The sequence below is a fragment of the Solea solea genome, chromosome 12 (assembly GCF_958295425.1).
Source record: "Solea solea chromosome 12, fSolSol10.1, whole genome shotgun sequence".
Lineage (NCBI taxonomy): Eukaryota > Metazoa > Chordata > Actinopteri > Pleuronectiformes > Soleidae > Solea > Solea solea.
The window spans coordinates 27,409,198-27,434,562 of record NC_081145.1 but is presented as its reverse complement, the minus strand read 5'-3'; the positions used below and the strand labels follow the sequence as shown (position 1 = coordinate 27,434,562).

The 25,365-nt window shown below is 39.3% G+C and overlaps 1 protein-coding gene across 1 annotated transcript in view; it reads left to right on the top strand.

The window, feature by feature from the left end:
• The first annotated feature begins 8,133 nt into the window (after window positions 1–8,133).
• Window positions 8,134–25,365, top strand: part of syt9b (synaptotagmin IXb) — a 35,739-nt gene continuing 18,507 nt past the window's right edge. Inside the window, exons 1-2 of the mRNA XM_058646462.1 lie at window positions 8,134–8,687; window positions 24,916–25,091. Of these exons, the coding sequence (XP_058502445.1) occupies window positions 8,540–8,687; window positions 24,916–25,091 (324 nt within the window). The 5' untranslated portion in view covers window positions 8,134–8,539. The remainder of the gene's footprint in view (window positions 8,688–24,915; window positions 25,092–25,365) is intronic.

The following is a 25,365-nucleotide window of genomic DNA, read 5'->3' as shown; positions in this document are numbered from 1 at the left end:
ATTCAGTTTATCACAAAAAAACATACAGATGTTACAAACATACAGATAATGATGGGAAAAGTGCCTTTAACTCCTCAGTTTCTCCGTTTCCTTTCCCATTCCATCTTTGTTGTCTCCATATCTAACCTCGCCTCCTCCTGTGGACATTTTGAACATAAATGAGTGAGGTTTGTGAAGTGTTGATGTTGGTAAACCAAAACCTCTTGACACTGATGACACAGGTTTGGTGTTTTTTCAGTGTTTTGAGGCACCGCAGAAATGCACAGACCTTTAATAGCTGCTTTTATTGTGCACAAGATGTAATTTAAGACTGAGCAGTGGCAGAAATCGATACGCTCTCAGGACTCACGTCAGCTCCGTGTTTCTCTAATCTGTGTTTACTGGCTCCAGAAACATAACCAACCCTGCATCTCTCAGAAATAACATTACCACACAACTAATCTGAATTCTCAATGACATTTTTAAAAATTGTTTTTGATGTAGTTCACAAATATATGAGGCAGATTTCTCACTGACAAGTAGAGCAAACATGTGTCCACCAAGGCTTTCAATGTTTAGATTTAAATGGCTGTCAAACGAAACTTGGTAGAGAGTTGGATCCTGCATACCTATACCAAATGTTATGGAAACATACTTGGGTGATTCATCCCAACACTCAGATTCAGATTGATCCAAAAAAAATTCAGACACACAGAAGGACAAACTTAGAGATAAACCCATGCCAATGAAAACACAACCTCCTTGGTGAAGGTAAGATTTTTAGTGTAATGAGGCAAAATCTCAACCAAAACCACAGTTTACTCAATCAAACATGCCATAACTTGATGACGAGGGTCTGTGTATGTGACAAGCAGGAATACATTCAGCCATAAAGAGGATGAAAGGGATGTAGCAAAAGCCTAAAATAATCCCTGTAAATGTTTTAAAGGTCGTCATTCTGTTTATTCTACATGGTTTACGTTATTTTTCTTGTGACATTAGCCAGACTACCCCTTTAACCTGAGTCAGTAGTTCATGTGTGAGTGTATGCTCCTTTTTTAAAGAAGCATTTATAAGAACAGAACAGAGCGACCGATGTGGAGGCAGAACAGATGCCTCCTGTTCCCGTGAGACAGCTGCACTGGATCCTGGCCCGACCACTTCCTCCCTCCTTCACAACGGTAAATCAATCCAACACGCACGCACACACACAGACACACACACAGACACACACACAGACACACACACACACGTCATGGATGTATAATTATCCATTATAGGTCTAGTGTTTGAGAATTAGCGACCTCTATTGGTCAGACTGTAACCCAACTTCTCTCTGTTTGTGGTCAGTTTCTGTGCACAAATCCATCTTTCAAAGCTAACTATAGTTAGCCAACGCTATCTAAGCTAGGTGTTTGAGATAACTAGCATTTATCTAAGCTAGATGTGTTAGCCACCTAACATCTATCTAAGCTAGATATGTTGAACATCTAGCATCTATCTAAGCTGGATATGTTCACATCTAACATCTAAGCAAGATGTGCTAGATAACTAGCATATATTTAAGATAGATGTGCGAGATAACTAGTATCTATCTAAGCTCGATGTGTTGTACATCTAGCATCTATCTAAACCATCTATAGCATCGATCAAATCAAACAAAACAACTTAAATCTGTTCACACAGTCATATTATGGGGACATGTCCTCATTATGAGGACAAAAAGCAGGTCCTAATGAAATGAAAACGATTACATTTTAAGGGGAAAACATGTTGTTTGGTTAGGTTGGGTTCAAGTTATAGAAAGTAATAGTAGCTAAGATTTAGGTTAGATGTAAGTCACTTTAGGACATTTGTCTGGCATAAACACTGACCTTATCAGGACCAGTAGTCCTCATGGAGACCAAAACTTGGTCCTAATGTGCCAGAGTCTCATTTGTGAGGAACTGGTTAAGTTTAGGACTAAGATTTGAGTTTGTGTGTGTGTGTGTGTGTACTTGTACAAACATCTTTGTGAAGACCATTAAACTTTGTGGGGACATGTTGTGAACATGAGGACATTTTGGCGGGTCCTCACTTTCTGTCACGCCCTAAAATGGCTGGTCAGATTCAGGTTTTAGGATCAGGGTTAGAATTAGGTTTGAGTTCAGCGTTGGGCATTTTAGAGCCAGTCCAAGACATAAACAACAAATTCAACTACGCCTGCTTAGGCCCCCTGTGACCACCAGGGTTCTCCATGGAGCACATCATAGTATCTTAATAGCCTTTTGTACATTTTACATAGTTTTCAGACAAAAGTTCTAAATATAGTTTGTTCTTTAACCATTTTGTTATCGTGCTGCAGTTCCACCTCTTTATTTATTATTGCAGTATTTCTTTATTTTTATTTAATAATGTCTTTTGAGCATTTGCACCTATTACCAATTATTTGACTTTCATTGTCATGTTTTATTTAATTTTTACTTATATTTAATGATAATATAATGTAACTAGATTTCCGCAATTCCGTGCCGAAATTTCGAGTGTGCCTGCAGTTCTTGCGGCATGTGTCTTCGCGTGCAGGACTTGTGCTGGTAAAGGATTCACCCTTTGAAAGAGAATAACTCATAAACCCCTCCCACTCCCTGATGCCCCCTCCCCCTTCCGAACACCTGCGCTATAAAATCTAAAAATGTGGATTGAACCTTTAAAAGCATTTAGACAGAGTGGTATTTTGGTGGACTCACCCTTTAAAAACACCAAGTTTTAGAGGAGATAACAAGACGGATCAGAGAGGACTCAGACGCAGAGGCCTTTTAATTGTCTTTATTGGCACTCGTAAACAATTCTCAAGGCAGGTCCTCTTTACTGAGGAAAAACAAAAGCGTGGCTATGAAAACCTATAACAAATTGCGAGCGCACCGCTCTACAAGAGAAACGTTGTGGAACTATAAACGCGGAACAAAAAAATCACTCCAAAGAGGAAACATACTCGGACTAAGGTTATCATGTAAAACTTAAACAGAAAACTCTCCAAACGGAGGAAAACACGGCTCTAAACACTTCAAAACAAAAGCTAACTCAAAAGCACAATCCTAATGATTGGCGATCCTTAACCAACTAAGAATGAGATAAAAAACAAAACGCAATCTAAATGATTGGATCTAACTAATAAAAGGTAAGTCACAAGCCTAGTGATTGGAGTTCCTAAAAGGCTGTGAAAATTAACAAACAAAAAATCTCTCCCAAGGAGGAAAACAAAAGCTATAAATCTTAACTAAGGTATCAGCTAACAGGCTATGATAAGAAAACTTACAAAATAAAGCATCGCTCACCAAGAGGATCAAAAACTTGAGGATTCTGGGGCTGTGACGAGGCGCTATGGTGATCAGGCATGGACGAAAACACACTGGCACTGAAACAGGGGAACAGGGAGTTTTTATAGTCCACATGGCTTAATTGTCAGCAGGTGTGTGTAATCAGGGCCGGCAGAGGAGGGGGCGGGGCAAACTGCTGGAGTGACAGGAGAGAGGGAGAGAGAGAGATTCACAATCCCCTCTGTTTCCCATTCTCACAGAGAAAACAGCATGTTTTAAAGTTGTCATATCTCAAGAACGGTTGATGATAGAGATAAAATTTTTGGTTTGTGAGCGCCAGGAGGCTTTCAGCAGCTCCCATCTCAAAATTTGTGACAAACGGGCGTGAATTGACAGAGAAATCACAGTTTTAAAATCACCCTCATCTTGATTTTCCACAACTCCAAAGCAGACATTTTAACATGGGAGTGAATTGAGACTGTGACCAGAGTTCTCTGTGCTTTGAGGTGATTTTAAGAAAAACTACAAGTCATATGAACATGACAAACACACACAGGGTTAGACGACAACCATGGCAACATTTTGGTGTAAAAATTGTCTCTGTAGGTTGGAAATTGTGGGCAGGAGAAGAGTTTGTTTAGAAGTTTTTCTGATTATTTTGCTGGATCTTGCTAGAGTGTGTCACTCTAGCTCACACCTAACGACCACACACACACCCATTATAAAATCAGAAAGCTTTGAAAAAAAGTACAAAACTTAAACTGCGATAGTTCAAAAACCGTAACATGTATCAAAATGTCGACTTAGGTCAGAAAAGTCCCAAGTCTTGTGACCCGTTTAAACTTCCAACCACGTTTCTACGTTAAAGTATGACGACACTGTGATACTCCAAAGCGGGCTTGGTTTTTTTCGGTCTCCCATCCACTTCAATGTTAATTTTTGTTCAGTTTTTTGTAAATATTATCCCAATGGTTATATGAAAATCTTAGAAAAGTCATAGCACACCATTCCCGGTCAAGGCGCACATTTTGATATAACTTGTGTTGGGGGTTTCTCAAAGATGCAGGAGGAGTAGCGTGCCGAAATAACGGGAGGGCGCGAGAATAAAAAGCAGAATAAACGCGCACGATTACAAGAGATGCCTTGCAGCGCAAGGCATTCTAGTGAGAACCCTAGGGTTCTCACTAGAATGCCTTGCAGCTGCAGGCACTAATCATGTATTATAGTTTATTTTTTGTGGCTCTTTAATTGTTGTTGCACTTTTGGTCATTGCTATATACTGTATATTTTAAACTAGTAAACTAGTAAAATCACAATAAATGCATTGTCTATTGTTTTGTCTTCGTGTTGTGCCAATTTGAACACTGAGTGAAAATCAACACAAGGCCATTCTTCTGAGATTCATACCAATGTTCAATGATTTATTTCCGTATTACAAACTTAATCTGGTGTAGAATTTATGGGATGAGCCATTTTGTGTCGGGGCTAAACATTATTTTTCCTCCTGTCAGTACCTCGTACAAACACACTTCAAATAACCTGAGAATTTATTCTATTTATTTATTTTAGTTATTCATTCATTTATTCAAATGACATTCCATTATTGATCTGTACCACATTCATCTGCATCTCTGTTGCTAGGCGACAGCAATAACACCATAAAGAAATACCCGTAGGGCCTCGCTGTCCGGAGGGTCGTCTCTGAATTACAACTCAGCTTTTTTGTGTGTGTGTATTTGTTGAGATGATGTTTGTCAGTGAGAATCCTCTGTGGACCGTGAGAGGTGATAAAAATAAAATAATAATAAGGTCTTCAGTTTTGTATACTGTATTTGGCGACAGTATAAATACTGTTAATTTCTCAATAAGAGTTCAAGTTTGGCTCTGAATACCCCGTTTGATTGTATCGTTAACATAAGAATATATTTAGTTAAGTAATAGGGTTTAGTTTTGTCGATTTCACAGTAAATTCTGGAATTTTTTACAGTGTTTCTCTGTTTTAAAGGTAAATGTATGAATTTTAACAAACACAGTTTAGCCGTATTATAAACAAAACATTTAGTTTCATGGTATAAAAAGGGAAGTAAAAATACTCAATATTGTTGATTTTATGATAAAGCTGTGGAATTTTGTTCAATATTTTACAGTTGAATAAAAGCATTTACCATGAATCAAAAATACACTGTTTTACTGTATATATATATATATATATATATTTTTATGCTTAAAAAAAGATTATTGTTGTTACCCATGAATTTTCAAATGTACTATTTGTTTTTGTTTTTTTGTTTTTTTTTAAAAAGTCAAATTATGTTTTTTTACTTGCAGTCCTGAAAAGAAAAAATAGTTTTAGCAGTTGAATTTCTGACTTTGGGGCTCAAATTTGGACATAAAAAAAAAAAAAAAAAAAAAAAGTTTTGAAGTATGATGTGATTAATTTAAAAAAAAACAACATTTTTTTCTCAATGTGATGGACAGATTCTTGGATTCTTTTTGCAGCATAAAATAAACATGTAAAGAAATATTTGACCCGATAATCTTGTGTGTTTATTTTATAGTTAGTTATTAATAAGAGACCAAGAAAACATAATTAAATAAGAGCATATGTGACCTTCCAGGTTTACAGAGACAGTCAAGATATTCAGAATTTGCAGTATCAGCGTTATTAGGTTTAGGATCGGCTGCTCTCAACATGAATGTTATTCAGTGTCTCTGTGAGTGAATATTTGTAAAGTCCTCCCCTGCTGTGAATGAATGAATGAATGACATCGCGGTCGAGTCTTACCAGCGCTGCTTTTAGTTCCAACAAAGAGACATGACTGCTCACCGTCCGTCTCTGAGCATTAAAAAACCCCCAAACATTACAGGCAAAAAAAAAATATCTCCATCTGGTTGTCATGGAAGCAGCAGACCTCACCTCTGACCCCTGACTGACCAGTACAAGGCTTACATCAGTGATTTAGTCGCACACCACGGAGAAACAGGTCAGACACTGACAGTGATCAGTTCCTGACCTCTGACCTCCTGGTATCTCATCACATGGTCACAGCGACAGAAAGGCTCCTCAGGTAAAAATGTAGAATCAAACCATTTCAGTCTCTGTTCAATAAAATTCATTTCTTCAATAAAAAGGGGAATTTCTTTCGATATTTTGGTCTGCATGTTTTCTTTTTTTGTTATTGCTAAAAGTATATTTATTTGATCACAAGCCATTGCCATAGTAACTGTGTATATTGATAAATATTTTCAGTTTTGTTTCGCTCCGATGTTCACGTCTAAAATACCATTATCACTGCGTAGATCTTGCAGTCGGTACCTGGCTCGGGCAAAACCTCCCGATTCTGAAGAGTCCAGGTTGTTAGCCTCGATATAGCAAGGCTTGTTTTCCCACTAACAGACAGCAGGGGGCAGTGGAGACAGCACCCGATGTCCCCACAACAACACATCTAACTATCACAAGCATAAAACAGCATAAAAGTGTGGAGTGGAGCAATTAAGCTAACTCTATTTTAAAACTGCCTATAAACTTTAAATTAGCAGTGAATGACACAAATATACCATGGTTGACTAGTATAAACTGCAAAAAAGCAATTTACAAAGGAAACACAATATATAGTAAATAAAATGACCTCAAACTGAGATAAAATTCCTACAGAGTACAAAACTAGTCAAATATCTACGGAGTTAAAGGCACAATAAATCTCTGCAGCGTCACGTAGCACTGAGTGGAACATTTAAGCTAACTCCCGCCAAAAACGCCACATTAAAACAGCCTATAAAACTTAAATTAGCAGTGTAAATGACACAAAATAGCACGGTTAGCTAGTATACACATCAGAGAACAACATACGTCAAGAGTTTAAATGTAAACTGTACAATAACGAGCTAAAACAGTGCAAATGTGGAGGAGCATCGCAGCATCACTGTGAGGGAGAGAGAGAGCGAGCTAACAAAGTCAAGTATTCCTGAGACTAAAGCTAATGTGACCCCAGGGGACAAATCAGGAAATGACTGTACGTATAACTAAGTGCATTATCACTTCCAGGGCTTTCCATTTTGTGTTGTGTGGCGATTTGAACTTTCAGGGCCACCGTACGTAGCCGCGCTTCGCACATGCGTAGAGCAAAATTGGGCGTCAGGTGGGCGGGGATTGGGCGGGGATTGGGCAAAGCCTGCGCGGCTCATGATGTGTGAGTGAAAAACTAAGAAACACAGTGTGCAGTTGTCCTATTTTTAGAAGGTTTACTCAAGTTCACAAATCCCAGAATATTCCTGCTAATTTGAGTGTGAAAGAGGATTCAAACACTTTCTCCTAATACTTCACAGAGAGAGAGAGAGAGAGAGAGAGACAGAGAGAGAGAGAGAGAGAGAGAGAGAGAGAGAGAGAGAGAGGCCTTTATTAGCACTCTCTCTCATCTGGGCTTTAATGTGACATTTATCTATTCTTCATTACTTCCATCAGTAAAAGGTCAGGCTGCTGTGTGAAGGCCCTCTCAGGTGCAGCAGCAGGAGCACGTGGATGCATCACTTCATCAGTCCTCATGTGTTCACCCGGTGAGCGCAATCAGATGTTTGCCATTACTCATTAGACAAAATGAGAAAATGGAGGAGGAGGAGAAGGAGGAGGAGGTGTTGGGGGAAGAGGCAGCGAGGGACTCCATGACATTTCCATCATCTCAAGAAGGTGATGAAGCTCAGAAATGTCGAGGGACTCTCAGGAGGAGGAGGAGGAGGAGGAGGAGAGGCTGAAGCTGCTGATGCTGCTGATGCTGAGAGGAGGAGGAGGAGGAGGAGGAGGAGGAGGAGGAGGCTGATGGAGGCAGAACTTCCTGTCTGTCTCTTCTTCTTTCCAGTGCATTGAGAAATAAGTGATCGCAGTCAGTGACGGACCCGGACTGCGCTGCTGCTGCTGCTGCTGCTGCTGAATCAGCTGCTGCCAAACAAATAAACACAAAGAGGAGGAGGAGGAAAAAACAACGAGGTTTACGTCACAAAACGCGCGAGTGTGGATTTTTTAAAAACCCGCGGAAAACTTCTTTGAGCTTCTGCAAAACTCTTGACTTGAAGCGGATTTCAGGGGGATTTCGCGGAAGCGTCGAGCGCGTCGGACCTTTCCACGGCTGTAGCGGGGCTGAGCCGTGGTGCTTCTCGTGCGCCTTTACGCAGGGAGCGTGTGAGAGTGTGGGAGTGTGTGTGTGTGTGTGCGTGTGCGTGTGTGTGAGGTGTTGGGGGATCAGCCGGAGTCAGAAGGATGCTGGAGGGCAATGCCCGCAGAAAGAGAGGATGAGATTTGTCGAAAGGCGCTGGAGCTGCTCTCGGACCTTTGCTCCACAGGAGAAGTGCAGGACGAAAACTGCCTGGACTTCATCTACTACTTCAGGGACCTGGCGAGACCGCGCTACACGGACTCAGGTCAGTCTCAACAATCCTCTGGAGCACGGAAGGTTTAAGTGTCATTTCAAACTTGTTTTATATAAACCATGTCATATTTAAACTGATTAGATTTAGTGATGTTGTCAGGACCACATTAACAAGACCAGAGTCAAAGACCAACATACAGTACTTTACATGCCCTGGTCTTGACTTGGTCTTGGTCTCTTTACAAATCTGGTCTTGGTTTTGACCTGCTCTTGCTGCAGTGGTCTTGGTCTCGGTACAAGGCTGGTCTTGAATTAATCTCGTCGTGCCTTGGTCTTGATATGAGACAAGTTTGGTCTTGGTATTAAGCTGGTCTTGCTTCTGTGGTCTTGGGACAAGTCTGGTGTTGGTCTGAACCTGGTCTTGCCGCCTTGGTCTTGGTCACAGTAGAAGTCTGATCTTGGTCTTTGTCTTGACTTAGTCTTGCTCTGCCATGGTCTTGGTCTTGACATGGTCTTGCTACTGTGGTCTTGGTCTTGGTACAAACCTGGTGTCTTGGTCTTGACTTAATCTTGTCATGCCTTGGTCTTGGTCTCGGTACAAGTCTGGTCTTGGTCTTAACCTGGTCTTGCTGCCGTGGTCTCATGGTCTCATTACAAGTCTAGTCTTGGTCTAGACTCGGTCTTGGTCGTGGTACAGGTCTAGTCCTCAAAATTGATTAGATTTTTGGAATCAAAGTGAAAGTGTGAACGTATGAACTTGTTGCTCGGCTATTTTGTCGATGGTAAAAACTTTAGTTGCAACATTTGTCTCCTTCCACAGACTGGAGTGGATTTATGTGTGTGTGTGTGTGTGTGTTTGAGAGAGAGCGCGAGCCCCACCCCATATTCCCCAGCTCTCCCAGCACTTTGCAGACCAATGATATCGCCAGTTATTTTAAAAGCTCGACTTGGCTCAACTCTTTTCAGCATTGAGGAAAAAAACAAACAACCATATAAATGAAATAATCTTAACTGTAAAATAATCTGATTCTTTGCTGCTGAATTTCCCCAGAAAAGTTGCAGGAATTTAACAGTTAAACATCAGAACATAAATTCAGTGTCAAATTATGTCAAACTGCGGTTATTCGCTTAAGAAATGACTTGAGATTTTTGAGACTGGGATTTTTCTGAAGGACAGAAACAAAGAGGTTCACTTGTTCCCGCCCTCTTTTATATTTAGAAACACTCAAAGTATTTGGTTAATATTTATGGCCTCCTCTTACACCTGGCATTAAAATGCTGTTTTCTGTCGGATATTTACATCTTACATTTAAGCCTTTAAGCATTTAGCACACGCTTCCATCCAAAGCAGCTTACAAAAGAGGAATTAGCTAAAATAGAAGTAGTCTTGGAAAGAACTCCACTACATAGTGGACTGATCCAAGTGCAGAAGGAGGGGGTAAAGGTAAGTGCTAGGACAGAAGATGCTCTTGGAAGATCTGGTCTCTCAGATGTCTCTGAACACAGCTAACGTGACACCAAAGCTAGGGTTGAGACAATACCACAAACTCAAGTATCTACTAGTATCAGTACCAATATTAGTCAGATTCAGTCATTGTAGAGCATTTATGAACGTATGAAGCTGTCCACAACACATTTCAAAGACAAAATTCTCAAACTGTGTCACAAACACTGTGACACAGAAGAAATGAACAGCCCAAACATGACTTAATGACAGAATTACATTTTTACAGTCTGTGCATCGTGAATCAGCGACATATAGGATTTTTGGATTTTAGCAGATGTTACATTTTTATCTGTCCAATATCTTTCTCCTCTGGTTGAGACGTTTTTGAGATGGTTACTGAGGCTTTTTTGTGTGTGTGACGGCGAGCGACGCAACAAGCCACACCACAAACTTAACACAAAACAAAAACAGCTTTGTGGCTCACAAATGAAATTTGAATTGTGAATATATAAAGTGGCGGTGTGTGGACCTCATGGTGCCCACACGCCCCCTTAATATGTCATCATGAAAACATGACTCGCCAACTTCCTGCACAGCTGATTTATTACTTTTACTTTGAATATTTTTTTTTGCAATATCATGATGAAATATTGTGTTATTATTGTAAGCCCACCTGCTACTGAACACTAGACATAGTTTGACACCCCTGATGTCCTCCGTCGATATTTAACTTTTACTGTGTCTCTTTAATCTCTGATGACACATCATGGCAATTTTATGTCATAATACAGTGCATTTCCTACATAATGTACATTTAAAAGGGTCAATACTGCATATGCAAAATGCATTATAACAGACAAAAAGGGAACAACAAGAGTCTGCAGCGGGAAGACGCGTTAAAATATGAATGAGTGAAAATGGAGAGGAAGGTGAAGACAGTGTGGATACTTTTCAAAAATGTGCTGGAGCTTCAGCCAAGGTTTGCTAACGCTGCCTTATTATTATTATTATTGATATAAAGCTTTTTTTTAATAGATTGTTATTGTCGCCCCTTGTCGTGTGATTTTTGATCGTCGCCTCTTGCTGAAATGCTACAGTAATTCGACTAGGTTTAATATTTATTAAGATAAAAGCAGGAGAGTTATGTGTGTTAGCATGAACACAGTGTAACGCTGGGAGCGAGTGTTTTGGAGTCCTTGGCAACCATTGCTCTATAAGTTTAAATTGCAATTTTAGTAACTGTTGTAAACTCTAAAGATACTGTTTGGCTTTTTGCCCACATGGAATTGGCATTTCAGGAGCCCTTAAAAGTTGTTTTTTTTGTCCCAGAGTGAGTGAAAATTTCAAAATAAAGCGATAATGTCATAGTCCAAACTTCTCTTGAGCTTGCATTCACTGTCACTATCTCCATCGTGGTGATTTTTGATAACTTTTCTTTTTTTGTTTTGCCCTGGCTTCTCTCTATTCTCTCATTCCATCTCTGTAATATATACTTATTTGATTAAAGCTTCATTTTTCAAAAATATCGATTTGGATATATATCGTCATCCATACGCCATAAATGTTGTTTTGTTCAGTTTGACAGATATCAACATATGTATACATACATTCATACATTCATACTGTATACACTTATACACATTGTTTCTATGTATGTTTGACACATATGTATCTCCGGCCTTGGAGAATATCGTGCACATGCATCTCTTAGATAATATCTGACATGTGTACATGATCGGCAGTGCACATATGCATGTTTGTGAATTTCTTCTTCATCTTCTTCATGTGTGTGTGTATACGTTTACCATGTATGTTGCGCTGAAACACGTTAGCTTTCATCATTAAACATGTATGATGAAAGCTACCAGACTGGTTTCCCCCTGAGGTGCAGTGACCCACTTCCTCCTGTAACTGCTCCAAATGCACACACACACACACACACACACACACACACACACACACACACCAAACAACTGTTTCTCTGAGTCGAGATTGAATGAGCGGAGTCAGGGTGCTGCTCTCTGGTTCTTAAAAAACCCCAAGAACAATGAATTAAAGGTACAGAAAACATGGTGGTTTCAACAAAAAACAACAACTCACACTTTAAATAACATCTTCTATTTTTGCAAAATAACTATCATTTTTCACACACCTAGTTTTTTTACAAACCTTTAAAGTTTAAATGTCTCAAAAATGCTGTTCAGTTATTAAAACTACACTAACAACCTGTTTTGTGTACTTAATATTTAGTTTATTATGTATATGGACACATATAAAACAACAATGTTTGTTAGGCTCCTTCTCAGTACTTAAGGTAAAAAATATTTGTTTATTTATCTTTTTCTTTACATTTAGAGCAAATAATTGCTCTATAAAAAGAAGGATCAATGTGTGATGATTGATGTAATAATTGTGCCAATTATGCACATTTTAAAATCAGTGTCTACGGTAATTAGTTAATGTGATGGAGCATTAAATGACCACAAATATATCAACAACTGTTTGTATTTAAATGGAAAGCTGAAGAGGTTTTGTTAAGAAACACAAAACTATTAAAAATGCAACAAGAGATTGCATTGTTTCCAAATGCTCTTTTAGTTAGAAAATGTTTGGCACTAAACGCTGATTGGTGAGACAGACCATGAGAGTTTAATACATGTAATAATTTCTTATTACACAGTTGAGAAAATTGTACAAACATATCACAAAACAATCCTCCTGTATCCTGTATTGGCTTGTTTAATATTTAATACCAGTCCATCTAAATGATTTAAATGTATGAAGCGTGTTTTTTATCCCACAGTTACACGATAAAGTTACATTTCCGTTCTCTTTGAAGAGAAGAAAAAACACAAACTCCCCATTCCGGGGATTGAATAAATGTTTGGGGAAATAGGTTTCATTACACCCTTGATTGCATTTTGGAAGTATTGTTGCCAGGCAATATAACATTATTGGATATTTGCTTTAGAAGTCTTCAAGCCCCCCGGTGATATCCTTGAATGGGCCCAATAAAGTTAATGGCTCCTCTCGTCCAATAATTTGAAATTTCCACACAACACGTCTTTGTCTCCTCGTGTTTTCTCCTCGCCTCTGAAAAATCGCCTGCCTCGGACGTTTGTACCTGTTCCTCCCCTCAGACCTGCACTCCCACGACTTCTCACCTCTCTTATTGACTCGTTGTTGCAGCGTATTGAACTGCACTCAGTGCTGATCTCCTCAGAGGAAGAGGAGGAGGAGTTCATCAGCTTAAAATGCCCTATTGTTGACTCACTTCAGCTTTTATTCAACAGATAAAAGGAACAGAAAAACAGATTTTCAGTCACTGACAAAACAAATTACCTCCAACAAGGAGGTAATTAGCTTGGTAACTAGCACCACCAGTGTTTGAATCAGTGTGGTTTCAGCTGTTTGTTTATCTGTCTGTTAGTGACTTCCTGTCAACAGTCTTTGACAGATCAATCATCAATCAATCAATCCCATTTTGTGATGGGTTTGGGTCTCGTTCACAAGTGAGGGAAGGATGGAGCGGGAGATCAACAGGCGGATCGGGGGCAGCATCTGCAGTGATGCGGACGCTCAACCAGTCTGTTGTGGTGAAATGGGAGCCAAGCCCAAAGACGGAGCTCTCGGTTTAGAGCGGTGGGGTGGGAACTACGTGCCCACCCTCACACATGGGCATGAACTTTGGGCAATGACCGAAAGAACGAGATTGTGAATACAGACGGGCTTCCTCCACAGGGTAGCTGGGCTCAGCCTTAAGGTCCTGGTATATGTTGGGTGCATGTTGGGTACGTGGCCGCGAATTGCGTCATTAACGCGTAGGCTGCGTGTGCAGCCCCGATTTTGGAATCAAGCAGTGCAGGAACGAACTGAACTACCGACCCACTGGCGGCCCTCGCACCGGCTGAGACCCGGACTCCCCTGGCTGACGGGCCTTTCAATTGTGAGCCTCTCGAACAAGACGTGTCTGAGTGAGCTGTAGCATTGTTCTCTTCTTCTGGTAGGAATGCGTTCTAGTCCCTGTGTCCAGACTTGGACCTGCCCACAGGACTACAGGACTACAGGACTTCAGGCGCACGAGTATACCAGCAATGTGACATGTATGCGGAAGAATATCACAGGCTTCAGTTTCTACAAGAAAGGATGGGTTGTGATTCAAAGACATTGTTTCTGCAGTTTCTTTCGAGAGGCAGGAGGTCGAGTCGAGAAGTTGCCAAGGTCTGCAGCTGAGCACAGACCATCTGAGGATTTGTTTTGATGAATGAGCCTCGAGCGACTCTGAAGTGGAAATATGTGGAAAAAAAAGCCTTGAATCTCCCGAGAGTAACACGATTGAAGAATGGCTACTTTTGTTTGGCTGTGTCGCAGCGTGAAGTCTTAGACTCGCAGCCCAGGGGCCACATGTGCCCCCCTTTCAATTTAATGCAGCCCACACATCATTTTTTTTAATTTTTTTTATCTTTATAGATCCATTTTGCATCATAAAAAATACTTTCTGTATCAAAGCAAATGCTTATTTTGAAATTATGTGAAATATTGTCACAAACGTCTATATCACGATGGAAAATGGTGATATAATTTAGAGTTCATTTCCCCCACACACAGTTGGAGTGGCCTCCTCATGAACCAGACTCATGTGGCCTCCAGGTTATTTTGGTTGGTGACCTCTGGTGTGTCTCAAAAACTGTTTGACAAAACAGGTTGAGAGTCTGGTTTAGGAATGGGACGATACCACTTTTTTGTGTCTTATACTGAGGTCACAAACTCAAGTGTCTAACGATACCAACATTAGTCCGATAGTAATTTTAGACCATTTATGAACTATGAAGCTATTAATAACACAATTCTTCAGAAGTTATTGGTAGGACATGGCACAATACCACTTTTTCGCTTCCTATACCGATATCACAAACTCAGGTATCTACTGATATTAGTCCGATACAGTCATTTAAGACCTTTAAATCTATGAAGCTGTTAAAAACACATTAGTAGTAGCCATTTCGAGACGTTATTCTCCATCTGCGTAAGAAATAAATGACTCAGTTAAAAACTCTGTTCCAGTCAAAAATGTCAGTCTTTCAGTGCATCGCAAAGCATACAATATATATATATATATAGGTATTTTTGGATTGTATCGGATTTCACATTTTTATATGCCCGATACCCAGCCAAGCAGAAAGCAAACTTGGCTTGGGAACAAAGGGTTGCCGGTTAGAGTCCCTGCCTAAAAGGTTAAAGGTTGGGGTACCCCTGAGCAGAGTACCCAATCTCTATTAGTCATTGTTAATTGGATGCTCTAAATTTACCAAAGCCACAGGGGCACAGTCCTAGTGCTGGTCCTAGTGAGGGTTGTGTCCGGAAGGACATTCGGCATAAAAATCTCCACCAAGTTAAATATGCGGATCAGCCGAAATGAAAAAAGAAATATGTCCGATCCAATGATTTGGACCAGTATCCCTAAATATTGGTCCACTATGTCACTAGGCAATGGTTTTTTATCTTTAGTCCATTCTTTTTTCTGAACAAAATCATGACATTTTACTACTACAAATGAATTTACCAAGGTACAATTCTGTGATCCTGTGTTTATGTAGATTACTGACTTACTCGCACTTAACAGTCATTTACAGCCATCAACTATACAGAGAGCTGGTGTGTGATGGAGAAAACACTGATAGCAGCAGTCTGAATGAATCAGCCGTTTAGCTGTGATGTTTCGACTATTACAGAGGTTTAATTGCAGGTTATTGTCAGTGTTTGTGTGCTGGAGAGTAAACAAACTCGTTGAGAGTATCTTGTGTGTGTGTGTGTTGTCTGTCTCTGTTCCGTGTCTGTCCTGCTCTGGGACTCCACAGACGCTGTGATACAGCTTTAACGAACCTTCCTCAGAGGCAGAGGGGACTTCAGCATCCACCCATCACCGCTAATGTAACCACAGAGATGAGGCCGCAGCGAGGCTACAGAAATAAAACCCAACAATAAAATAAGTCAGGGCTGGCAACTGCCTGAAGTTACACTGTGATATATAGGGATTATTATCATGACCTATAGATTTAATAATAATAAGAAAGAAAAGGAAGCAGAGCAGAAGGTCTTTGTGGTTGTTGCAGTCCAGTGTTTGGAGCAGCTCATGGTGGAAAACTACACAACATGTGACACCAAAAAAAAAAAAATGCAGGGAGTTCTGCTGACGTCACACAACCATGGCAACGGTAGGAAACAATTCTGTTCACCTCTATAGACGTATATAGTAGAGCAGTAGTTCTCAATCCTTTTATACCAAGTACCAGCAGCTCTCACCATTATCGTTTACCAACGTTAAAATACAGGGGTGTAAGTAGGTCGAGCAAAGCCAGCTGCAGACCGGAGGACAGGAGGCCAATGTTCCTCACATGTACTTGATTTATTTACAGATTTAGTCATTTGGTTCATTTTCACATAACCTGCTCATTTCTATTGAAACGCCTTGTGTCTCAGGTTTATTCACGCTTTTATATCCACACGTCTGGACTATTGCAATAGTCTTTTTTATCTGTTTAAATAAGAAGGCACTTGACCGCGTTTAGGTCGTCCAGAACTCTGCTGCAACTCAGAATTCACAAAAAGGTAGCACCTCAACTGTGGAAGGCTCAGCCTTTTCCTCTTTTCTGTCTAGACACTAATGTTGCAGGCTTTTATTTAGACTAAAGGTTCTTATTATATTATTCTTTTATTGTGTGTTTTCCTGTTCTTTGTTTAAACTATCAGTATTTTTTGGTATTTTACTTGTAGCGCCCTGTAAAGCACTTTGTGATTCCATATCTGTGAAAGGTGCTATATATATCTAACTTTATTTATAAAACTCTTTAAAAAACAACAAAGTGCTGTACGACAGAGATAAATAAAATATAAAAAATGACATCATAGGCCTAGACAACAAACAATAAAACAATAAAATACTGTAGAATGTATTAATAAAAAAAAAAAAACACAAACGAAAAAGTCATACAATGAAACTATGAAAAGATAAAACCAACATCTCATACTGGGTTGAAAGCCAAAGAGTAAAAATGGGTTTTAAGATGTGTTTTAAAAGTGGACAGTGAAGGGGCGTGTCTAACATGCTGTGGAAGATTGTTCCACAGTCTTGGCGCAGCGACCGAAAAAGCTCTGAGAGAGGATTTAAAAACAAATAAAAGGATTTTAAAATGAAATCTAAAATGCACAGGCAGCCAGAGGACTCAGAATAGATTTACCAAGAGCTGGTGTTGCCCTGCAATGTTAACACAGCAATATGCTATCATGATGCTAATGCAACACTTACCCTTCTGGTGACAACAGCCCTGTCTTTGGCCAGTAGAACTCCAGAGTTGAATGTTTAAAGCCAGACTGCATCCATCTGTTGGAGATGAAGAAGTTGAAGATGTGGAATAATGTCCTCTCCACTTGTTTACAAACTTTTAAGAAGCATCATATTGTCACATATACTGTAAGTGTGCAGTGAACTCAGGTTGAATTCAGCACCTGTCTGGTTGATTTTTGCTGCATCTTACGCTGCCAACATGGTGGTTCATAGAAACTGAGTCACGTGACGTCTGGAGGTCTATATCCAAAGAAGCAGAAGTAAGCACTTGTGGAAACCATTTTTTGCACGTAAAAATCCAAAATTAATGTAGTAACATGGGAGCACAACAAAAAGGCAGTTTCAAGCAAGTGTAATATATATATATATATATATATATATATATATATATATATGTGTAATTTTTTGGGGCGGGGCAGGTAATCACAAAGGCGGGAAAGCAGACAAAGAACCAGGGAGTGGTGAAGTGACATGAAACGAGATAAAACATCAGAGCAACACAGGAAGTGTCAAAATAAAGCAAGAATTTCACAAAAACACCAGAAACTACCTGACAAAAAATAAATCTCCAAGCCAAATCAGGAAAATTAAAGTCCAAGTAAATCAAAATGGTAGAAATAAAACAGAATATACAGTTTTCTACTTTTTCTTAAACATTAACAAAGTTTTCCTGTGCCCCAAAGATGTTTGTGCCAAACTAACAAGCAAACAATTGGCCTTTAATATGTTGTAAAGTTAGACCAATGATTACTATTATTATTGCACTACATACTACATCTACTTCTATTCACCCTTTATCATTTGTAAGACAAATTTGACAGTTTTTAGAGTTTAAAACTTATAAATGCTATAGTTCCTGCCAACTGCCCTCTGGACATTTGTGTTGATTGATTGAGTTTTTCACACAAATCTCTGAAGTTCATCTTCCACTGAGCCTGTTAGTGTGTGAACAATGACCATCGACTGACTGGTGCCGCCGGTGTCTCTTTTCCGGTGTCTGTCCATTAACGACTGAACTTGTGTTTATGTCTCTTGATGAAGCATCGGTATAAAGGCTGCACTTAACGCTCAGACAGAAACTGGAAATCATTCCCAAGCTCTTCACACTCTCACGCTAATGACGGAGTCGGAGAATCTGCCGATGTAAACACATGAAACACAGAGTCTTGTTCAGCTCTGTTGTCGGGTTATTGACACACAATTGCACAAACATCAGACTTCTCTTCACTGGCAACCCGTCATTTTTAATAGATTCTTGTCACTTTATTCAGTTTTTCCACATATTTTAACACCTTGTAGACCACTGGAAGTCAAATGTAACTTCCTTTGACAGTGTTTCCTTTGAGAAGAAATACAATAAATACAAATATGACGTCAACTACGACATACAGTATATGCTACTTTTGGCATTGGCACAGTTTAAAAGATTAAATGATTGCCACAACCGTGACCATGTTTGCATGTTAGCATACCTAACATATTTCACTCAAAAGGAAAAGGCAAAACCCTGAAGAATTCATAATATTGAATGCTAATTTTGACTTTTGGGATTAACAGACTTCAAATGGTCTAATTATAAAAGCTTCAAAGTCTACAACTAACTATGCTAGCATCAGAATGTTAGCACAGCTACATTTTCACACAAACAAATTCATTTTGAACTGAATAAGATATCTTAATTGTACATTTAGAGATGAACAGTCTCTAAAACATAACAGTTAACAGTTACTGCCTCGTAAACAGCTCAATTAGCATGCTAACATGTGATTAGCTAAATAGTGTGTGTTTACATGTATTCCTTATGCTAGTAGCATGGATGGAAAGATGTTCAACTTTTCTGATTATTCTGATCAAAATAATTGCAATTCATGATTATATTGTGAGACATTGCGAACAACACGACTTGTGGTAAAATGTGGTCTCCCCCAGTGGCCCCTCGTGGTAAATCACCAGGACTGTATGTTGGTGAGCGAGACAGAATTTGAAATGTTGAACATGTAGAAAGTGTTTCATGTATGTTGCAGGTTTTTGTTACAGTGATTGACCACGTACAGTAGAGTTCATAAAAGGAGTTTTATCGTTAAAAAGTTAAGGTTTTTGGAATTTCTTAATGACTTTTTGATGCAGCAAACTACTTAGATCTTCTTTTAATTGGTTTGAGTGTTTTTTGACTGTCGACAAAACAAGACATTCATCTGGAAATCATCATTAAAAACCAACCTTCAACATTTGTCAACATTTTCTAACATTTTATGGACCAAACAATAACTCAATGAATCAAGAAAATAATAATTAGACTAGGTTGTTGAAAATGTTTGTTAGTTGCAGCTTTGGATCAGAGACATATTTTCATCGTCCAACTATGCAAATGGACTGTCCTGAAGGAAGACAGAGTCGTCCTCCTGCCTCTGATGGGAATCAGGCTTTAAAAAAACACACACACACACACACACACGCACACACACACACACACACCTCAATCTGTGAATGTCGGCACACGTCGCAAACTGAGCTGTGAGATGTCAACATCGCTGTCAGTCGTCACGTGTTTAATTCAGCGTGTTCCTGTGACATGTGCTCACTGTCACACGTGCAGACACGCCGTCACATTCATTTTGTGTCCTGTCAAAGGCTGCAGGAGACATTCTGAGCAGGAATAACTATTTATTCATTAACCTTTAACTCCGTGTGTGCGCGTGTGTTTGTTCCACGTATTACTCATGTTGTGGGGACTGAAAATCTGTTGACACAGACACGTGATGGGGACTCACACAAAATCAAGTCCCCATAACATGAATTACATTTTAAGGTCAAGATGGTTAGAGCAACATTGTCTATCTATCTATCTATCTATCTATCTATCTATCTATCTATCTATCTATCTATCTATCTATCTATCTATCTATCTATCTATCTATCTATCTATCCATCTTTTGTTCATTGTTGTTGTTCTTTACCCCCTTTTTTAATTTTTAATTTTTGTTAAGATTAGTTTAAAGTTAATAGTTATGTAGTGTTTGCATTGTTTCTACAGTGCAGGTTACTTCAAGTCTGTGAATTTTTTCACATCTCTTCTTCCGACCGCTCTGGCTTTGATTGACGTCAGCACTAACACCTCAGTGTCAGATGCTTAATACCTGTCGCCGTCTCATGCCTTTTTCCCGGCGACCTCACCGCAGACAATTACACTAATCAAATCCTGCGTCACCTCTTTTTAATTTTAATTGTCAACTTCCTTCGGTGAGGTGAGAGAGAGCTCTCTGATTATTGAAGCGCCCGAATCCAATTAGCTGCCACCGGCTGCTCGGGGGGTGTTCAGGCCTCAGGCCTCGGTGCCTTGATTGCTCGCTGTAAGAGGACGTGAAAAGTGGAGGCTCCCCGTGGCGCCACAGGACAGGCTCTGACAAAAGTGACTGAGCGAAGCCACGGGGTCGACCCAACGACCCAAGTCAAAGTTATCAAGAGGGACGAGCGCTGTTCTCTGTGGACTCAGGTGATTTTGATGTGTAATATCCTCATCTTTCTTATTTTAAATGGATTGTTGCATAGCGTGAGTATGATTATAATCACACTTTGCACTTGGATTTGGAACGAGGTTGATGTGTCTGTACTAAGATTATAATCGTTTAATTTTAGTTTCTATTTAGTTTTGACTAAAATGAGTTTGTTTTACTTAGTTTTTAGAGCGGGTTAGCTAGTTTTTATTAGTTTTAGTGTTAGTTTTATGAAATATGGAGTATTTTATGCAATTAGATTTGTGTCAATATTTTCAAACAACACTTTTTAAGAAGCAAAAAAAAACATCAATTCAATCATTCAAAAATATAGTTTTTTATTGTTTGAAAAAACACTTTGTTCTTTGCGCAATGGTTTTTTGTTTTTCGGGCGGGGCCTTAGGAAGCTGCCTGCTGATTGGCTACTGAGTTTTGGACTGACAGCTCAATGGACCAGAAGTCGTCAAGGGCTTGGAGAATTTACAATTTATTTTGTTGAATGTCGATGGGGAAAAGTTGAACTTGAGCAGTTGAATGTTATGCTTGATTAATTTCTAACTTAATTTTAAACAAGTTTTAAAATGTGTTGACAGGCGATCTAATAAATGTGTATGTGTATATATACATCCACGCAAATGTCAACGTCTTATTTTCCTGCATTGAGACTCGAGTCACGCATGTCGATCCCTGAAACTCCTACAAACAATAACTACTGTATCTGTGACATTTTCCCCTCCTCACTATGAACATCATTCAGAAGCTGCACTCGTCTGTATTTCGGTATTAATAATGGATCAAACGGCCGCGTGTGTTGTGTGAAATTACGCTCTCGACATAATGAACCGGTGGAAGAAAAACCACAGAGCGACAGCAGCTGCCGAACTCAGCGGAGCGTTGAGAAGCTGAAGAGCCCTGATATGTGTTTCCCCTCAGAGGAATCACAACTTTAACTGAATGCTAATGCTCAGTCTGTGTCTGCTAAAGTGTGTCAATAAAAAACTATAGTTTTTGTGCAGTCTGGTTTTACAGGATTTGTGAAATGATGTGTTTTTAATTGGTTTAATAGGCGTTGCACACAGTGGAGTTTTGGAGGTCATTGACTTTAAGTAACAAAACAAAAACACATTTGGAAAGACTCCAGAGCGTGGCAACAAATATGGAGCAACATTGACTTCTGTGGTTTGTTTTGAGGTGTTTTTGGTTCCGTCACCGTTCAGGGATCTTTTATACTTTGGGGAAATGATGTTATGTTTCCACCTTTCTTTGTTTGTCTCTATCTGAGGAGCATAATTCAGTAAAGACATCAAACAGAGAGTGATTAGCTTTTTAGTAACAATGCTATAAAGAAACCAGGTGGTTTCCACTCATTGCCTTGATACCACGTCTAAAGTCCGATACAATACAATATCACGTCCGTCCAATACTGATGCTTTTACCTCCTGGCTATAACCGGCCATGTCAAAAACACAATGCCCCAAATTGCGTGGCAGACATTTGCGGCCCTCATGAGACCAAAGACCTATAGACCATTTACCATGACCACCCAAAGCTGCTTTACACTACAGTTTTGCCGTTCACCCATTCACATGACACCCTGAGTTTAAGCCAGTGGTTCTCAAACTTTTGATACCAAGTACCACTTATTGAACTATTGAGCTCTTGAAGTAACACCATTATCACTACAGACTTTTCACAGGAGGCAAATATATTCCAAATAAGGTAATTTGCTGTCTCATCATCCTCCTCTTCATCACATATACATCATACACTGGCATGGCTAATTTACATTAAGATGGAGCAAGAGTTAAGGTGTCCCACATTATTATACTTTAGTTTATGATAATATTTACATTTATTTGTTTCATTTTCTAAGCACTTCAGTCAAAAATCACATACCCTGGTATATACAGTACAGTATACAGTATTTCTGATTTTACCACCAGAGGAAGCCTGCGCACCACTGGTGGTACATGCACCACAGTTTGAGAACCATTGGTTTAAGCAATGGTATTAGAAAAAAATTCAAACAAATAAAAACCCCACTTGACACTGACTTCGTCAGAGCCCAGTAGTCCTCATGGAGACTAAAATCTGGTCCTAATCTGGAGAACCTCATATATGAGGCACTGGTTACTGGGTTAGAGCTAAGATGTGAATTCTAGTTTAGGTTAAGGTTATGGATTCTGTGGTTAAGACCAAGACATTGGTCTGATGAAGGAGGAAGAAACCTCCCCAATGAATGTGGATCTGAAGTAAAGTTGTAAAACATAAGAATGAATAGCTTGTGTAACTCGTTTACTGCGAAACATCCTCTCAGTCTGTGGCATGTTAGTCTTGTGATGAAGCCTGGAAAGTTATTTTCTGAGCGCTCTTAATGGCGTCCATAAATTAGCTTAGCACTGAGTCTCCACCGTCCCATTAAGAGATCCTCTCGGCTCTATTAGCAGTAAAATACAAACAATAAACACTTTAAAACTGTTAAATGGAATATAAATATGACATTTGACAGCTGTTAGGAACATTTTCTGATTATTTGGCACCGTTGCGTTGTGTGCTGTATGTGTAACATCAGAGTGTGATGGACACCCTCACTCGTGTCTCTACATCCTCCTCTCCAGGATTATTGTCTTCTTACATCAGCAGATGGGTCTTAGTCATGCTTTTAGTCGAGTTTGTGAAGCTGCATCCTTTTAGAGTCGAGCACTATGGGTCAGAACTGCAACCTGCTATTTACCCAGAGCAGTTAAAGGGAGAAACCTCTCCTCTGCTAATGGATTACGACTCTACTCGTCTTTGGTCTCAAATGTCAATACTCTCCTTAAGTCTGCTAATACACTTAAGACTGTATGTAAACAAAAGAACACCAGGTCTCCACGTCTTGAAAGTGCCTGAAACTCCACAAGTTTGTATGTAAGTTTTTGTAAAATGAGCTTTTAGTTCTCATTTGATTTATGATGTCAGTAAAACATCCTCAGTGATCTTTTATCACTGCAGACAAATGAGAGTATGGAGGTTCTTCTGTGTAAGAGTTAGCAGTTTTTGTGTGTTATATTTTTATTGCACTTGTATTGTTTGTTTTATTGGTTTTATATTCCGTTTTTTTATTGTTTTTATATTGCTTTTTTGTGTGGTTTACATTGTTATATATCCTGTCTTTTTTACAGCACTTTGGTCGACTCTGTTGTTTTTAAATGTGCTGTTGGACTGGATTAGAAGGTTGTGAATTATGGTCCAATAGGTCAGTGATTCCCAAACAAAGATTTGATATGGAAAAATGTTGAACACTGTTTCCCAAACCTGTAAATGATGACGATCTCAAATGTCTTGTCTTTGTCCACAAACCAAAATGATTCATTTTCAATCCTTTCTTAGTTATATGGAGAAAAGAAACCAGAAAAATTGAAGAAGCTGAAAAATCTACTTTTAATTCTTTAGAAAACACTCAAACGGAATAATCGATCATCAAAATAGTTGACGATTAATTCTGTAATCGAGTAATCGCTTCAGCCCCACCCCAGAAACAGATTTGTTGAATTTTTGAGTATATATTTTAAGTAACATGCATAAAATGAAGTTACAAGTCACAAATTATAATGTGATTTAGGTCATGATGTCTGGGAAACACTAAAATAGATGTTTAATGTGACCCTGCAACCTTTGATCATGTTGGGTTACGTGCTGGAAACTGGCAACTGTGTGCTGGATGTGCGTGAACCAGGACGCCATCATTTGTCTGTTCATTATTTTTCAACAGAAGCACGTTGCTGCCATGCACAAGATGTTTATATTGTTAAATAATGTGAAAACCTGCTCCAAAGTTAGGGAAATAGAATCACATATCATCTGTAAAGAGGAGAACATATGAATATGTCATTTTCAAGAGCATTATTGATCAATTCAAACCTCTTTTTCTTGAGATTCAACCTAAAAACAAACAGGTAAAGTTGTGGTTAAGTGCTCACCGAGTTTCTCTTTCTCCCTCCCGCATCTCCAGATGTATCGGTGAGCCTGTTGTCCCTGCTGGTGACCACCTGTGGTCTGGCGCTCTTCAGCGTCTCCCTCTTTGTCTCATGGAAGCTCTGCTGGGGGCCACTGAGTGGCCGTTTCTTCCCAGATGTACTCAAGGGGGCGCACTTCCTCGGAGGAGACCAGCAGCCCGTCCTCACAGAGGTAAAGAGGAACAGGGACTTAATAATACTAATAATAACAATAATAATTATTATAATAACAACAACTATAATGATAATAATAATCATCTAGACTTAATATAAGTTGTAATTTACATAATTTAAGTTGTGCCAATAGGGTTTGGCTGACCAGATGCAGTCTAAAAGAGCATCAGACCATCTGAAGTAAATGTGGAGTAGTCCAGCAGAGGGCATCGGACAGCCTTTACTGACTGGAAATTGTGAAGGCTCTGTCACTAATTTAAATCGCTCATCTC